This window comes from Nannospalax galili, unplaced genomic scaffold (genome assembly GCF_000622305.1).
Source record: "Nannospalax galili isolate Female #2095 unplaced genomic scaffold, S.galili_v1.0 scaffold100, whole genome shotgun sequence".
NCBI classification, from domain to species: domain Eukaryota; kingdom Metazoa; phylum Chordata; class Mammalia; order Rodentia; family Spalacidae; genus Nannospalax; species Nannospalax galili.
Genome location: NW_008352891.1, coordinates 6,183,404 through 6,198,783, shown reverse-complemented (window position 1 = coordinate 6,198,783; position 15,380 = coordinate 6,183,404). Strand labels below are relative to the sequence as shown.

The window sequence follows — 15,380 nt, the reverse complement described above, 5'->3', positions numbered from 1 at the left end:
GGCATTAACACTCATACACATAAAATAAAAATAAGTAAAATATTTTTTTAAATGTCCATTTTATTCCACAGGACACTTAAACCAGATTATCAATTGTATCTGAGGAAGAGATGACTCATGAGACTACCTGTGATAAAACACTGATAGTCCAATTTTATATATTTCCAGGTTTCCCCAGACAAATGTACCACAATCAGAAATATGGGTTCCACCACTACATTTCACAGAAGAGGGAAATAGCAATAAACTTCAAAAAGTAGCAAATTCACCTGTCCCTTAAAATATGGGTATGCAACTGTTACAAAGCCATAATAAATCGTTTTATAAAATGTAGTTTTATTTTATGTTACTCTGCTGTTACATAGGGCATAACATTTTCACAAGGCTTTTTTGGGACTACAGTCAATGATTAGCAACACATAATAATAGTGGTCCAATTCTAAAGAACAATCACCGGACAAACTGGACACCCTCTCACATGTGCACAAATCTGCATGGAAAAGTACTAAGGTTTTAGACTTGGACTTGTATACTTTATTCCCTTTCTAGTGTATTAAGAAATGACATGCACTTTAATTTTCCCAAAGCAATGCTTGCATTCTGGCAGCAACATGCTACTTCTATTACAAGGTAAAGTGAATACCAGAACTACAAAGGCAGGAGGTGTGAATTTTTATTGGGAAGGGAATTTGTCAACTCAAACAGCAGCAAATATGAAGAATGAATAAAGAAACTTCCTGTTGTCAGAGACAGACATGACCTCCAAAATATGCGACATAGGAGGTATTTCAATCTGTGACCCTCCAGCCCAGATATATTAAGTGCTCTCCCATTCAATCTAATACTTCTGGATTCCCACTAAAAACGAATATACAGTAAGAGCATGGAAAAGTTGCTTCTGAAAGGAAACCACCAAAGAGTAAGAGGGAATGTAGAAATTGAGACATTATGTGGAACACTTTAAATTGTAATTACCTACATTTTCATATCTTCACAGTAATACAAAACACAGTCACTTGTAGAACTGGTTCAGATTACTTAAATACTGAGTACAATTTTTGTCCTCTATGTAAGTGTCTGGAAGTTACTTATGTTTCTATGACATGAAGCTATTAATACTTTTCTACAGCAGTAACTGCACACCAGAAGGCCAAGACAAACACAAATCAAGGAATGGAGTTTTCCCAAAGCTGCAGTGTGAAAAGACTATGAACAGTTGATTCCATACACATGAAGAATGGGTTTCTTTGCTATAGGAAATCCAAATGGAATAAGGAATGGAGATGTACAAAGGGTTCTCTTGAAGGGAAGGATGGCACCCTGTATGCCTTTAGTTTTCAGCTCCCTCTGCTGCATCACATTCTTCTCCTGCACTGTCTGATGTCCATAACTACAGAAGGAAAAAAAAAGAGAAGAATCATAGTAAGTTACTACCTCCAGAGCAGACAATTATTCTGTTTAAGTCCTAATGTGATACCAAATGTAATTCTAAGAGAGGTAAATGCCATAAGCAACAGAGGCTAACCACAAATAGTTCTTTCTCAAAACTAAAAACTCTCACCCCTCAAAAAAAAAAAAAAAAAGTCAGACTTGAATATATATTCATCCTATTGAAATTCATTTTTAGTTTAGTATTTAAAAAGTAGTGTATGTCTTGGGTCATGGCTCAGTGGCATGGCACTTACCAAGCATGTGTAAGATACTGGGTTTGATCCCTAGCACCACAAAAATAAATAATACTCTAATTTCAGAATTTTAAAAAGTGATATACTAAGCTGGGTGTGGTGGTGCATGCCTTTAATCCCAGCACTTGGGAGGCAGAGGCAGGCGGATCTCTGTGAGTTCAAGGCCGGCCTGGTCTACATAGTGAGTTCCAGGACAGCTGGGGCTACAGGGAGACTCTGTCTCAAAAAAAAGAGCGCCCCCCCACAAGTGATATACTAAGAATTTAATATTCTCTGTTCTCAACATTTAAATGCTCAGTATTTAAATATAATTTATGAGAATAAAGAAAAAAAAAAAACAGTAAAACGGGAAAAAAATCATGGTCATGGTAATTGTTTCCAAGTATGTGAAGGGCTAGCACACAAAAAAAAGCATACTTATTTTGTACTGACAAAATTAAACAGGAGTGGGTGATGAAAGCTACAAGGAAGTAGCATGTGCACATGTGTATTAATTGAAAGGGTTCATACATTAGGTAGAACTAAAAGTGTCCCCAAGGATCTCTAATTTTAGAATGGAAGCAAGAGGTGGAAAAATGGTCAATACTGACTATAGTTAATTCAGAAAATGGATTTTATCAGACCAATACCAAGATGCTAGAAATTTTAGAAAAACTGTAGATTCAGATATTCTTAAACTACTGTTCAAATACTAAAATAAATAAAATACGAACCCCCCCCACAGAATTATCTCCTTAAAGAGAGAATAAAGCAAAACTAGTTAAAAGAAGGCTCATTCTAAGCTCTATCTGGAGAGAACATATAACTCATCACCCAGTTTACTCCTCTGTAGAACTAGCTGTTGCTGAGTACAGGCCTGCTCACAGCTAAGAAATCAGTTTTTTCACATTTTCATAACTTCCTTCTCAATGGATTCATAATTTCTGTTTGGAAAATCTGTAAAGATATGGTGCTAATATACAACATAATTAGTAATAATTCTACCGTAAAAAATAAAGCACCAAAAATGGGGGCTAGGAAAACAGTATGTTTTTAAATTTATTTAATTTTAATTAATTAATTTTGTTATAAAACAGGGCCTATGTAGCCCTGGTTGGCCTGGAACTCGTTATATATTCCAGGCTGACCTCAAACTCAAAGAGATCCACTTGTCTCTGCCTCTGGTGCTGGGATTAAGGCATGTACAACCACACCCGGCCCTAGGAAAACTACATTAAAAGATAATTGTTCTCTTCTGTTCCTTTCTGTTAAATCTAAGTACTGTCCTATCAAATTTACTTAAACCTCTGAAAGAATGGTAGGCTCAAGTTGTATCGTTTTTTAAAATTATTTCCTGTTAATAGTTTGGGTCTAAAATTTCCCCTTTAGAGCCCCATATGTTAGTCTTGAGCCACACTGTGGCTTGAATGGGAGATAGTCTTTTGGAGGTAGGATCAAATTACAGGAAGTTGGGTCATTGTGGGAGTGCCCTTGAAGAAGATACTGTGGCCCAGGTCCCTTTCTGTCTGTATGCTTCCTGGCAGCCAGGAGAGAAGTAGGCTATGCTACATGCTCCAGTGATGATGTTCTGTGCTGCCACAGGCTCAACCCAAGAGGGTCAAGCTACCCCGGACTAAAACCTACCTTTACAGAAACCAGTGAATCACACTAAACTTGCCCTTCTTTTTATTTACTATTTTTTATATGTATGAGTGTACTGCCTGCATGTATGTGAGTGCACCATGTCGTGCAATGCCGTGGAGGTCAGAAGAGGGCTTCGGATTCCCCTGGAACTGGAGTTAAGGACGGTTTGTAGCCGCCATGTGTGGGACTCGAACCCAGGTACTCTGCAAGAGCAGTCAGTCAGTGCTCATAACCGCTGAGCCATCTCTCCAGCCCCAGCTTGTCCTTCTTTTAAAGTTGTTCAATCTCAGGTACTTTGTCATAGGGACTGAACACTAACATACTTCATCAAATGTTTATCCAAGAAGTAGGGGAAAAAAATAAAACCACAAGAAGATCAGAGGCTTCAGTTTACAAGCAGAGGCAGAATAAAATTAGGTACAGGCTCACCTCCATTAAACACACAGAATTCACCACATAAACTTTTAGTAGGTAATAAGATGTCTGATAAGGTTTTATTTGGTCGTTTTGAGACAGGATCTCTCTGTAACTCCAGCTGGCCTGGAACTCACTTTGTAAACCAGGCTGGTCTCAATCTCAGAGAGATCCACTTGCCTCTGCCTCCTGAGTGCTGGGATTAAAGGTGTGCACCACCATGCTCGGCTGCTTGATGGGGTTTTAGGAGACCTGCAACACCTATATAGTCCCAAATCTGCTATAGCTAATTTGCCCAAATAAAGGAAATACTAACTAAACTACATAAGCTCTTTATATTAATTAAGTTACCAACATCTTCGACCCAGTGAAACAGTAATATTAATACTGAGTATCTTCTTAGGAAGGACTGATAAAATGCCTTGTCACCATGAAGGCCTTTCTCTAAATTCTAAGAGTCCAAGACATTCTGTAAGAGAATAAATATAGCTCTTACAACATTCCCCAAAAGATAGGAAGACCTAAATAATATAACTATTATTTATGAATAGAAATTTAAGAGCAAATAACTCACTGTTAAGTTGTCTCTAAGCAACTGCATAATGAGGGTGCTGTCTTTGTAGGAGTCTTCATTCAGTGTATCAAGTTCTGCAATGGCCTCGTCAAAAGCCTGATAAATATTAACATCCACTGTAAACAATACTTGATTAATAGAAGCAAGTCAGGCTACATTACAGAGGGTCACATTATACTACATTATACTACATTATACTACATTACAAACGGTCACATTATACTATCAGTTAAAACTAACTCTGTGAAATTATTTCCTCAGATTCCCAATTTGTATGGATTCCTCTCTTACCCTGCCCCAAAATGGGAGTTCTTTTCTCACTTTTCCTTAATAATCTGTATTTGCTCTGCTTAAAAAAAGAGGAACAGAGAGAGAAAGAATGTATGACTTGAAACTAGCTGTAGGTACTTGCCTAAGTAATCATTTCCTAGTTCTTTCAAAGAACACAGTGTAGCAACAATGCGTAGCACACACAAAAAAGTATGCTTATTCAGCAACAATGATATGTTTTAGAATTATAAAAGCAGACAAATTCCTCCATGCTTTCCAATTCCTGGCTCATATTCACAATGTATCAGTACTCCCAGAAATTTCAAAATTATGATTATTTTAAATATACTTCCATTGTTCACACTCTATTATTTGAATATCTAAAAATTTTGTTTAAGGAATAAAATACATTAAGTTTTGTAGTACTTACAAAGAACAACAACATACAGAATTATGCAAGCAATAAAAAACAATTTAAAATTCAGAGCACACAACAGCCCCTTGGGGAATCATGTAGACACTGCCCATTTAAGGGCTTATTTTTCATTGAAAATGTGTTGTAGCTTAAGAGAGCATTCAAAGGACATACATGAAGTAGACTGTATATGTGAATTCATTAGTCTACCTTTTGTTTTTTTTAATGTACATATATACATAGGTATCTTTTAAAATATTTTCTAGATTTTAAGTGTATGAGTGCATTTGCCTGAATGTGCATTAAGTGTTGCACACCTGTGTTGCACAATGCCTGTGGAGGTCAGAAGAGGGCACTGGATCCCTGGAACTGGAGTTAGCCAGTTAACAGTTGTTAGCCACTATGTGGGTAGTGGGAACTGAACCTCTGCAAGGGCAACCAGTTCTCTTAACCTCTGAGCCATCTCTCCAGCCCATACATGTATATCTTAAAATCTAGGATCTGCATGTGAGGGAAAATGTGTCCTTTGTTTCTGAGTTTAGGTGACCTGGTGTCATATTATATATTTTAGGTCTGTCCATTTTCCTGCAAATTTTGTGATCTCATTTTTTTATAGGGCTGAATAATATTCCGTATTATATATGTGCCAGATTTCCACTATTCACCTATTTATCTGTTGATGGACATCTAGGTTGTTTCCATTTCCTTGCTATAGTGACTAGAGCAGCAATAAACAATGAATTCGCAGAACCCCTTCTCTACTCTCCCATCTAGACACTGGGGAATACAGATTCTAATGCCCAAACCCAGCAGGCACTACTTTCAATTTTTTGTTTCTTCCCTAAAGTTATTCTTCTGTCTTTGCCCACTCTGCCTTATAGGAGCTTTACTCAGACAGTACTATTTATAATCATAGTGAGAGCACTGTTTATGGGGGCAAAAAATCATAAAAGAAATCTTCCCTTGGGCATCCAAGTAAAATACCTAGAAATTAGCATACTTAGTAGCTCAAACACCCTTAGCCAAGGTAGTTATTTCCTGGGGGCACATGTCTTACCGTTTTAGCCAGTGTGCAGGCAAGCTCTGGATTATTAAGGATCTCATAGTAAAACACAGAAAAGTTAAGAGCCAGCCCCAGGCGGATTGGATGTGTTGGTTGCATCTCTTTCTTGCTTATATCAAATGCCTCTTGGTAAGCTCCTTGGGAATTATCTATCGTTTCTGTGAGGGGGAGAAAAATTTTAAAGCACAACATTGAGAACATCTACCCAACATATAGCATGTTAACAACTTCAGTAACTAGCTCTTGGTAGAACAAGATTTTTCTCTATAGCCTTCTTCTAAAACCGCAGCAGCAAACTAGGATTGTACAAACTAGTACTTTTTTTCGGTCTTTTTGAGACAGGGTCTCCCTGTAGCCCCAGCTGTCCTGGAACCCGCTGTATAGACCAGGCTGGCCTTGAACTTAAGAGATCCTGCCTCTACCTCCCCAGTGCTGGGATTAAAGGCGTGCGCCACCACGCCCGGCATCATACTAGTACATTTTGAAAAGCACATCACCACCCAAATCTGTTCTTATAATTTACTGCTCATAGAAACAACATTAATCCTGGTTATCAAAGATGTATTATGTCAAAAGCAACAGCAAAATCTGCTCTGAAAAGTTTTAGTACAGGTAGAATGAAAACATCACCCTCCTCAAAACAAAAAAATCCTGCTCAGAAAATATGAGCAATGGTAATTTGATCATATCCATGTTTTGAAAGGGGCAGTTTTCTATGAGGTCATTGGCCCATTGGGACACTGACAAAACACAAACTAAGATACCCCCTCTTTATGTCCTGAATGTGTATGTGTTCCTTCTCTGCAATTAAGACAATATTTGATCTAAGCATGATTGGGACAGTTTTTGTGTAGTAAGAAGCTCATTCTGTCTGACACACAAAAAGCACTTTGATGAACATTAATAAACTGTCCTCAGGTATGGCTATAAGGGCATCCTATATGAAAATTCAGATTATTTTATCTGTGACTATGTGTGGAACTTGGAAATGCCAATGAGCCAGAAGGGGCTACATCAAATGAAAGGAGTTATGTCTTAATCTCTCAAGGGTATCCTTTGACTTGCTGGTGTTTATATGTTCAGTTCTGTGCCAATATTTTCACATCTAATTCTGCTTATCTTTATGGAAATAGAAATTACACATCAGTAACAGATTAAGTAAATTTAGCATACAGATTTTGTTATCGCAACGTGCAAGTTTTCTCTATATCTTCAATTATACTGATAATTAGGATAGCAAAGCTGCCTCAATTTTCAAAAATAATTTTTATTTATTGTGTATGACTATTTTTCCTGCATGTATAGAAGTGTATCACATGTACAGAATGCCCACAGAGGCCAGAAGGTATCAGATCCTCTAGAACTGGAGTTATGGAGGGTTATTAGTTACCTATGGGTACTGGGAATGGAACCAGGGTCTTCTGTAAGAGAAGCCAGTGCTCTTAACTACTGAGCCATCTTTCCAGTCCCCAAACTGTCTTATTTTTGGTGAGGAACTGAGGTCTTGGTAATGATTTGTAAGAGTATATCCTTTTGGATGGGCAATATTAAAGCCAAAATAATAAACCTATTGGGGGAAAAAAAATCAGGAGTTAAATGATATTTTGCTACATGGAACATTATTTTTTTAATATTCTCCCTGTAGCCCAGCTGGCCTAGAACTCAAGAGATCTGCCTGTTTCTGTCTCTTGAGTGCTAGGATTAAAGGCATGTGCCACCATGCCCAGTTAAAGATTTCATTTGTGTGTATGTTAAAGATTGTGTGTGTGCGTGTGCGTGTGTGTCCAAAAGCAGATTCCTCCGGAGTTGGAGTTTCAGGCAGTGGTGAGAGGCTTTACATGGATGTTGGAAACAGACCACAGGTCCTCTGGAAGAAAAATATAACCTGTTAACCTCTGAGCCATTATCTCCAGCCCAAGAATAACAAATTTAATAGCAGACACATATAGAAAATTTTAACATAATTTATATTACATTGAGCTACCACTAATACTTCAGCAGATTAAGTTCACTAATAGACATTTTCATAATCGAAACTGTCAATCTGATTACAATTTGCAATGAGTCTAAGATTTTTAAAAATACAGGCATTAAATATGCAAATCTATTTTTTAACACACATCCATTTACTTATTCATTTATCAATTGATTCTTTGTGTGTGTGTATATATGTGGACATGTGGAGGTCAGAAGACAACTTATAGGATTTGGTTTTCTCCTTTTAGCTTATACGGCCCAAGATTGAGCTCAGGTGAAACTCAGGTAGTCAGGCTTGGCAGCAGGCATCTTTACTCATCAAACCATCTTGGCAGTTCTTGAATCTATTTTTATGGCTACTATCTTTTCAGTTAACATAGTTCCTGTATATTAAAACAAAACCTAACCACAGGGCCCAGCAAGATGGTTTGATCCCTGAAACCCACATGAAATCAACTCCTGCTCAAATTGTCCTCTGACCTCCACCATGTGTGCTTTTGTAACACATATGCATGCACACACAAAATAAATAAATGCCAACGCCAAAAAAAGCTTAACTATATAGGTCATTCAAACTTACTATGAAGCTGGAACAAATCATACACCACCCACAACACCATCTTACCTCTCTCCCTTCTTCAAACTTTGGTTATAAACAGCAATGCTGTACCCCTCTAAAGGTATAACATACTAAATTAACCCTGATGGAACAGGCCTGTATCCTAGCTACTTGGTGGTGTAAAGCAGGAGGATCAAAGGTTCACTGCCTTCCTGGACTACAAAGTGAGCTTAAGGCCAGCCTGGGAAACTTAATGAAACCCTGTCTCACAATTTAAAAAGTAGGGCTAGGAATAAAACACAGTGGTAGAGCACATGTCTAGCATGTATAAGGTCCTAACTTCAATTCTCAGCATCAAACACACAAAAGAGTAGTAAGAAAGATACAGTTCAGTAGCAGGATTCCTTGCCTAGTATACATGAAGCCCTGGGTTCAATCCTCCCTACTCATATACAAGTACAACATGCTATTTCTACATTCTATATAGAGTTTCTATGTGCAATATAAAATCACTGATTAAGTATATGTAAGGAATTCTGAAGATAAAAATATGGCAAACCAAAATCTCAAAGCATAAAAGATGAACTCTGTAATATCAGATTATAATTAAGAGTTTACATGTGAGCTTAATTTTTTTTTGGAGGGGGGTCTTTTTGAAGGGTACATAATATAAATTCTTAATATTTTATTTATTTTTATTTTATGTGTATAAGTGTTATGCCTGCATGTAGGTTAGTGCACCCATGTCGTGCAATGCCCACAGATGACAGAAGAGGCTGTTGGATCCCCTGGAACTGGAGTTATGGACAGTTGTTAGCTGCCATGTGGGTGCTGGGATTCAAACCTGAGTCTTCTTCAAGAACAGTGTTCTTGACTGCTGAGCCATCTCTCTAGCCCCGAAGGATTTTTAAAAAATATTTTATTATTTTTATTTTATGTGTTAGTGTATTGCCTACATGTATGCAAGTGCACCTATGTCGTGCAATGCTGCGGAGGTTGGAAGAGGGAATCCATCTGCCTCTGCCTTCCAAGTGGTTGGATTAAAGGTGTGCACTACCACGCCCAGCAAGACCCATAATTTAAAAAATAGTATTCTTATTTATTCTTTGAAAATTTCATACATTAATATTATGTATTTTGGTAATATCCATCTACCATTACCCACGTCCTACTCCCCCTAGTGAGCTCCCCACCCCGTCCCCTCCAAACTTTTTGTCCTCCTTTGCTGTTCTGTTATTAGTAATAACTCCAGAACCCAATTAATGCTGCCCATGTGTGCATAGGTATGGAGTCATCCACTGGGGCTTTAAGTTATAAAGAGGCTAGAAACTTCCTACAGATTATTGTTATAAGTCTTCCATCTATCCAGTCATGATCTGAATCTGAAATGCTCTCCAAAGTCCATGTGTTAGATTTGTTTGTCAGTTGTTTGGCTTAAGGAGTGACTGGATCCTAAGGGCTAAAAATGAATCAATGGATCAATCCTTTGACAGATGACATTACTGGGACATGATTGAAAATAAAAGATGGATAAATAAAAGATTGAAAATAAAAGATGGCAGAGGAAGTAGGTCACTGGAGGTGTGCCAGGAAAAGATAAACCTTATCTCCAGCCATCCCCACCCCTTGTTTTCTGGTTGCAATGCGGTGAGCAGCTCTGCTTCATCATACCCTCAGCCAAGACATTCTGCCTACTTCAGGGCCCACACTAATAGAACCAGTCAACAATGGACTGACATCTCTGAAAATATCTTCCAAAGCAACTCTTCCAAGCTGTTTTTCCCAGATACTCTGTCATCGTGACAAATAGAGGACTATTCATTCCTACTTCTTTTTATGTATTCTGGCTTTACTCAAAAGTCAAATATACTTACGTTTTCGATCATCACCACATGCAACTTCGGCAAGGTACCGGAAATAGTCTCCCTTCATTTTCAGATAGAAGACCTTACTCTCTGGATTAGTTGCATTGGCTATTAAATACTTATCCAATAATTCCTGAAAGAAATAAAACAAACACTAGTAAAAACTACTTAATGACAGATAAGAACTTATATAATGGTATACTTCTGCCTATCATTCCAAACTGGACTTGAAGCATGTTCTTTCAATGGGGTCAGGTTGTGGCACTAGCTTCCCTGGCAGACCTTAAATGATGTGGCCCATGGTCTCTAACAGAAAAGTTAGATTGCACCAAACATTGTAATTAGAGCTTGTCCTTTCACTGAGCCATTTCCCCAACATTTATTGATACTTGTAAGATGCCATATACTTGACCAAGATGAATACAAAGCCAGAAATAAGGTTCCTGCTGCCCTCAAGAAGCTCTCAATCTGTTAAGGACGCCACAAACTATACACCTTACTGTTAAGAGATAGAGGAATGAGATGCTACAGAGGCATAGGGAGTTGCCTGGCTCTGACAGAGATAGCCTGTACTTAAAAGATTTTTTTGGAGAGGCTTTAAGGATGGGGATGGGAAGTATGGATATGTGATGTAGAAGAGGGAAAATGCCGGGAGTAAAAGGTTTATGTGGGGAGGGGGCAGGGAGATCAGAGAGAGGGATAGGGAGGGCACGGTCTACCAAAACTAAAGATGCATGAAAAAGCCACAAGGAAACTTGATATACTTGGCAAGTTAATTAAAAAAAAAAAATTAAAGTTTCAAGAGGTACCTTGTATGAATGGACTAAACTCTCAGAATCTAGATGATTAAATGAAAATCCCAGGCCAACCTACAAGTTGTTGATCAGTGAGTTCCCTAAAGCCCCCCCTACCTTAAAATAGACAATTGCTACTGCAGTTGGTTGCCCATCAGAACTAGACAGTAAGACCCTATTGCTGGAGACACCACATGCATTAAGTCTCAATACACAAAAAGAATCAAGCTGAAACTGGGCTGGAAACACCTTCCCTAACAGCTAGCTCTCACAGTGCCCCAAGTGCTATGTAGGCTGCTGGGGGAGATTTGTCATCAACCGTCTTACCCAGCTATGCTCCCTGCATGCTATACTACTGACTGGCCAGTAGTGGCTGGTCTGTTATGGGGGTAACCAACCACTTTCTGCTTAGAATTGAGGCCTGCTCCACAGAAGGGAATTCTTATTTGGTACTACAAACCTGGTCAAGTCTGTGGCTGGGGAGGTCACAGGTCCTAGTGGCGAAGCTATTAAGTCACTGTTTTGCTAAAAGGACATGATGTGCCTATCAAATCATGTTCTAAATAATCCTCACTGATAAATGCTGCTGTCAGACTTGTTCAAAAAATCTTTTTGCAGTGGGCAGTGGTAACTGCAGAAACTCAAACCTGATCAGTGCTGAGAACAAGTGACTTATATGCTCAGCCACAAATGGGATACCCATCACCCCATTCCAAGGCTCAGGGAACATTACAGAAGAGCAGAAAGATTGAGAAAGCTTTTGGATAGGGTGGCATGTTGTAGAACACCACTTTCTGGTATGACATGCATTCTTAAACTCATAACCCCTGTGATTACCAACAAAAGACTGGGCACATCAAAATCTTGTCCTGGATAGGGGAGGGACTTATGAGGCCCCCATCCCTCTGTGAGGATTTATAGGCAGTTAACAGTAACTGGGTGGGGAAGCGAGGAGTGTTATGAGGTCTCATTCCTCCCTAAGGATCTACAGGTAATTAGTTAATTAATGGATACTCGGGAGAGACTTTTTTCAGTGCTATAGCTACTGGTAAGGTGCCTAAGACCCTGTAAATAACCTCTCACCCATCTCCTGTAAGCAACCCCCCCACCAAATATAAGGGAACTAGTTGGAAAGAGGATGGGGATCAATGGGAGTATATGAGGGTAGTGGGGTGAATATAATCAGAATATATGCATAAAAGTATTATAAACACATTATTATGTAAATCCATATATGCTAATTTTCAAAAAAGAAAGGCTATTTAAAGGAAAGAACACAACACAACCTGAGTTAAGGAAGAGCTAGGCACAGTATCTGTAGTGCCAGCTACGTGGGAGGCTGAAATAGGCAGATCACTTGATCCTAAGAGTTTGAGATCAGCCTAAGCAACATAATAAGACCCCAGCTAGAAAGAAATGGGGGTTGGGGGAAGAAGAGACGAACTAAGAAGATAAAAAAGACATATGGTCATTTTGGGGAGGGAAAACAAAATATTGAAAACATTTGTATGAGGGAGAACAGTATAACAGCACAAGCAGCACTCATTCTGGCCTAAGAATAGTACACTCTAGACAAGAGTCTGTCTAAAGAAAGTTGTATAGGAACTGCAGACCAAGCTTGGAACCATAGAGCAATTTGAAAGCAACTTTTTTTTTGAGACAGAGTCTCCCTGTAGCCCCAGCTAGCCTGGAACTCAGAGATCCACCTGCCTCACCTGCCTCTGCCTCTCTGAGTGCTGGGTTTAAAGGCATGTGCCACCATGCACCTGGCTGAAAGCAATTTTTTTTTTTCTTTTTGAGACAGGGTCTCCCTGTAGCTGAAAGCAACTTTTATGTCAACTAACTTTATTAGATTTATTAGTGTAATTCTAGGGATCAAACTTAGGACCCTGTACATGCAGACGAGAGTTCATCCTTTGGGCTATATAAACCTCTACAACTGAAACTATTTAAAAATTTGGGTATGCTGTTTGTTGATTTATTTACTTACTTATCTACTACTACTTATTTAGAGACAGGGTTTCCTTATGTAGCCCAGCCTGTCCCAGAACTTGTGATTCTCCTGTTCTAGCCTCCAAAGTATAACCAGTGTGTCTCACCATGCTTGGCTTAGGTCTCATCCCTGATTTCATACAATGGTATCTGCATTTAACTCAACGACCTAATGCTTTTCAAACTGAAGTGTTTGTGCTGACTGAAAATATAAAATCACAAAAGACAAGTGATCGCAGAAATGAAATTCTAAAAAATGTTATGATATTAACACCTACATAATAGATTTAGGGAATAAAACCAATCCATAGGTGTTAAAGTCTAGAGAACAGTAAGGACAGATCATGCTTGTAGTTTGGAAAAATACTAGGTATTATCAGTTAACAAGTTATAAAGACCAACTATGATGCAAACTGTAGAGTTTGAAGAATAACCCAGATAAGACTACTTTAAATTCACATAAATGTATTACAAAAGAAAAAGATTACTGGGGCTGGAGAGATGGCTCAGCAGTTAAGAGCACTGACTGCTCTTGCAGAGGACCCGGGTTTGATTCCCAGCACCCACATGGTGGCTATGAACTGATCTAACTCCAGTTCCAGGGGAATCCGAAGCTCTCTTCTCACCTCCGTGGCTTTGCACAACATGAATGCACTCACATACATGCAGGCAATACACTTGTACACATAAAATAAAAGTAATAAATAAAATATTTAAAAAAAAGAAAAAAAAGATTACTTACAGATCTCAAAGAACAAAAGGGAAGGACAGAGCTAATTCAATAAATTTCTTGTTCATTTAATTAAAAATGACGAACAACCAGTATAACTTTAAGTCAGTTTAATGGAAATAATAAAAAAATTTAATCTTTAAATTAAAAAAAACTTAACTTTTTTTTTTTTTGTCTTTCTGAGACAGGGTCTCTCTGTAGCCCCAGCTGTCCTGGAACTCACTATGTAGACCAGGGTCGCCTTGAACTCACAGAGATCTGCCTGCCTCTGCCACCCGAGTGCTAGGATTAAAGGCATGAGCCACCATGCCCGGCAAAAAAATTTAACATATTAAAAAAAGAAAAAATTTTTTAATTTTTATGTGTATGTGTGTATTACCTGCATGTAGGTAAGTGCACACGTGTCGTGCAACACCCTCAGAAGACAGAAGAGGCTGTCAGATCCCTTGGAGCTGGAGTTACGAACAGTTGTTAGCTGCCATATGAGTGCTGGGATTCGAACCTGGGTCTTCTGTAAGAATAGCCAGTGTTCTTAACTGCTGGGCCATCTCTCCAGCTCCAATTTAACATATTTTTAAATATTTTGATATTTTGAAAGGCCTGAGGCTGGAGTAAGTTAAATTCAATAAAAACAAAATTGCATAACGTAGTTCCAAAAGTTATCTATTATGAAAGCGGCAAGTACCAAAACTATGCCCTAAGTTGGAAAGTTGTTGAGGCAGGAGTGTGGCAAGAGAGGTCACTATAGATCACTCCCAAACTCTAAAGGCAGAACTAAAACCAAGCGCTACTCTTGTAGCACCGATGCTTGGAACCAGAAAGAATCAAAAGAAAATCTGACGTAAAAAGAAAAAAAAAAAAAGAATCAAAAGATAAGATTTTATCAAGTTCTCTTCATTTTCACCAACACCATTTTAGTAGCTATTTAATACAATGAACCAAGAAACGCCCAGAACCTTAGAAAGTCAGATATTTTTTTCTTTTACTATCCTTCTCACATAGGTATGTATTACTTTTAAAACTAATTTGCTGGAGAGATGGCTCAGCAGTTAGGAGCACTCACTAGCTGCTCTTGCAGATGACAGGGGTTTGATTCCCAGCACTCACATGGCAGCTAACAACCATCACTAATTCCAGTTCCAGGGGGAAATCTGATGCCCTCTTCTGGCCTCCTCAAGTATTGCATGACACAGGTACACTCACATGCAGGCAATACACTTATATATGTAAAATAAAATAACAAAAATTATTTTTTAAAAAACTAATATTATGGGCTAAATCTAGAGTACTTTTGGTGGCGGGGTAGGGACAATAATGAGATAATCCCAAAAATGTTTTAAATCTCATTCACTGCTTTTTTTTTTTTGTCTTTTTGAGACAGGGTCTCCCTGTAGCCCCAGCTGTCCTGGAACTCACTTT

At 38.4% G+C, this 15,380-nt stretch overlaps 1 protein-coding gene across 1 annotated transcript in view; it reads right to left on the bottom strand.

The window, feature by feature from the left end:
- Positions 1 to 316: 316 nt before the first annotated feature.
- Positions 317 to 15,380, bottom strand: part of Ywhaq (tyrosine 3-monooxygenase/tryptophan 5-monooxygenase activation protein theta) — a 46,285-nt gene continuing 31,221 nt past the window's right edge. The window contains exons 3-6 of the mRNA XM_008850126.3: positions 10,455 to 10,578; positions 6,039 to 6,202; positions 4,297 to 4,392; positions 317 to 1,390 (exon numbers count right to left, since the gene is read on the bottom strand). Of these exons, the coding sequence (XP_008848348.1) occupies positions 1,331 to 1,390; positions 4,297 to 4,392; positions 6,039 to 6,202; positions 10,455 to 10,578 (444 nt within the window). The 3' untranslated portion in view covers positions 317 to 1,330. The remainder of the gene's footprint in view (positions 1,391 to 4,296; positions 4,393 to 6,038; positions 6,203 to 10,454; positions 10,579 to 15,380) is intronic.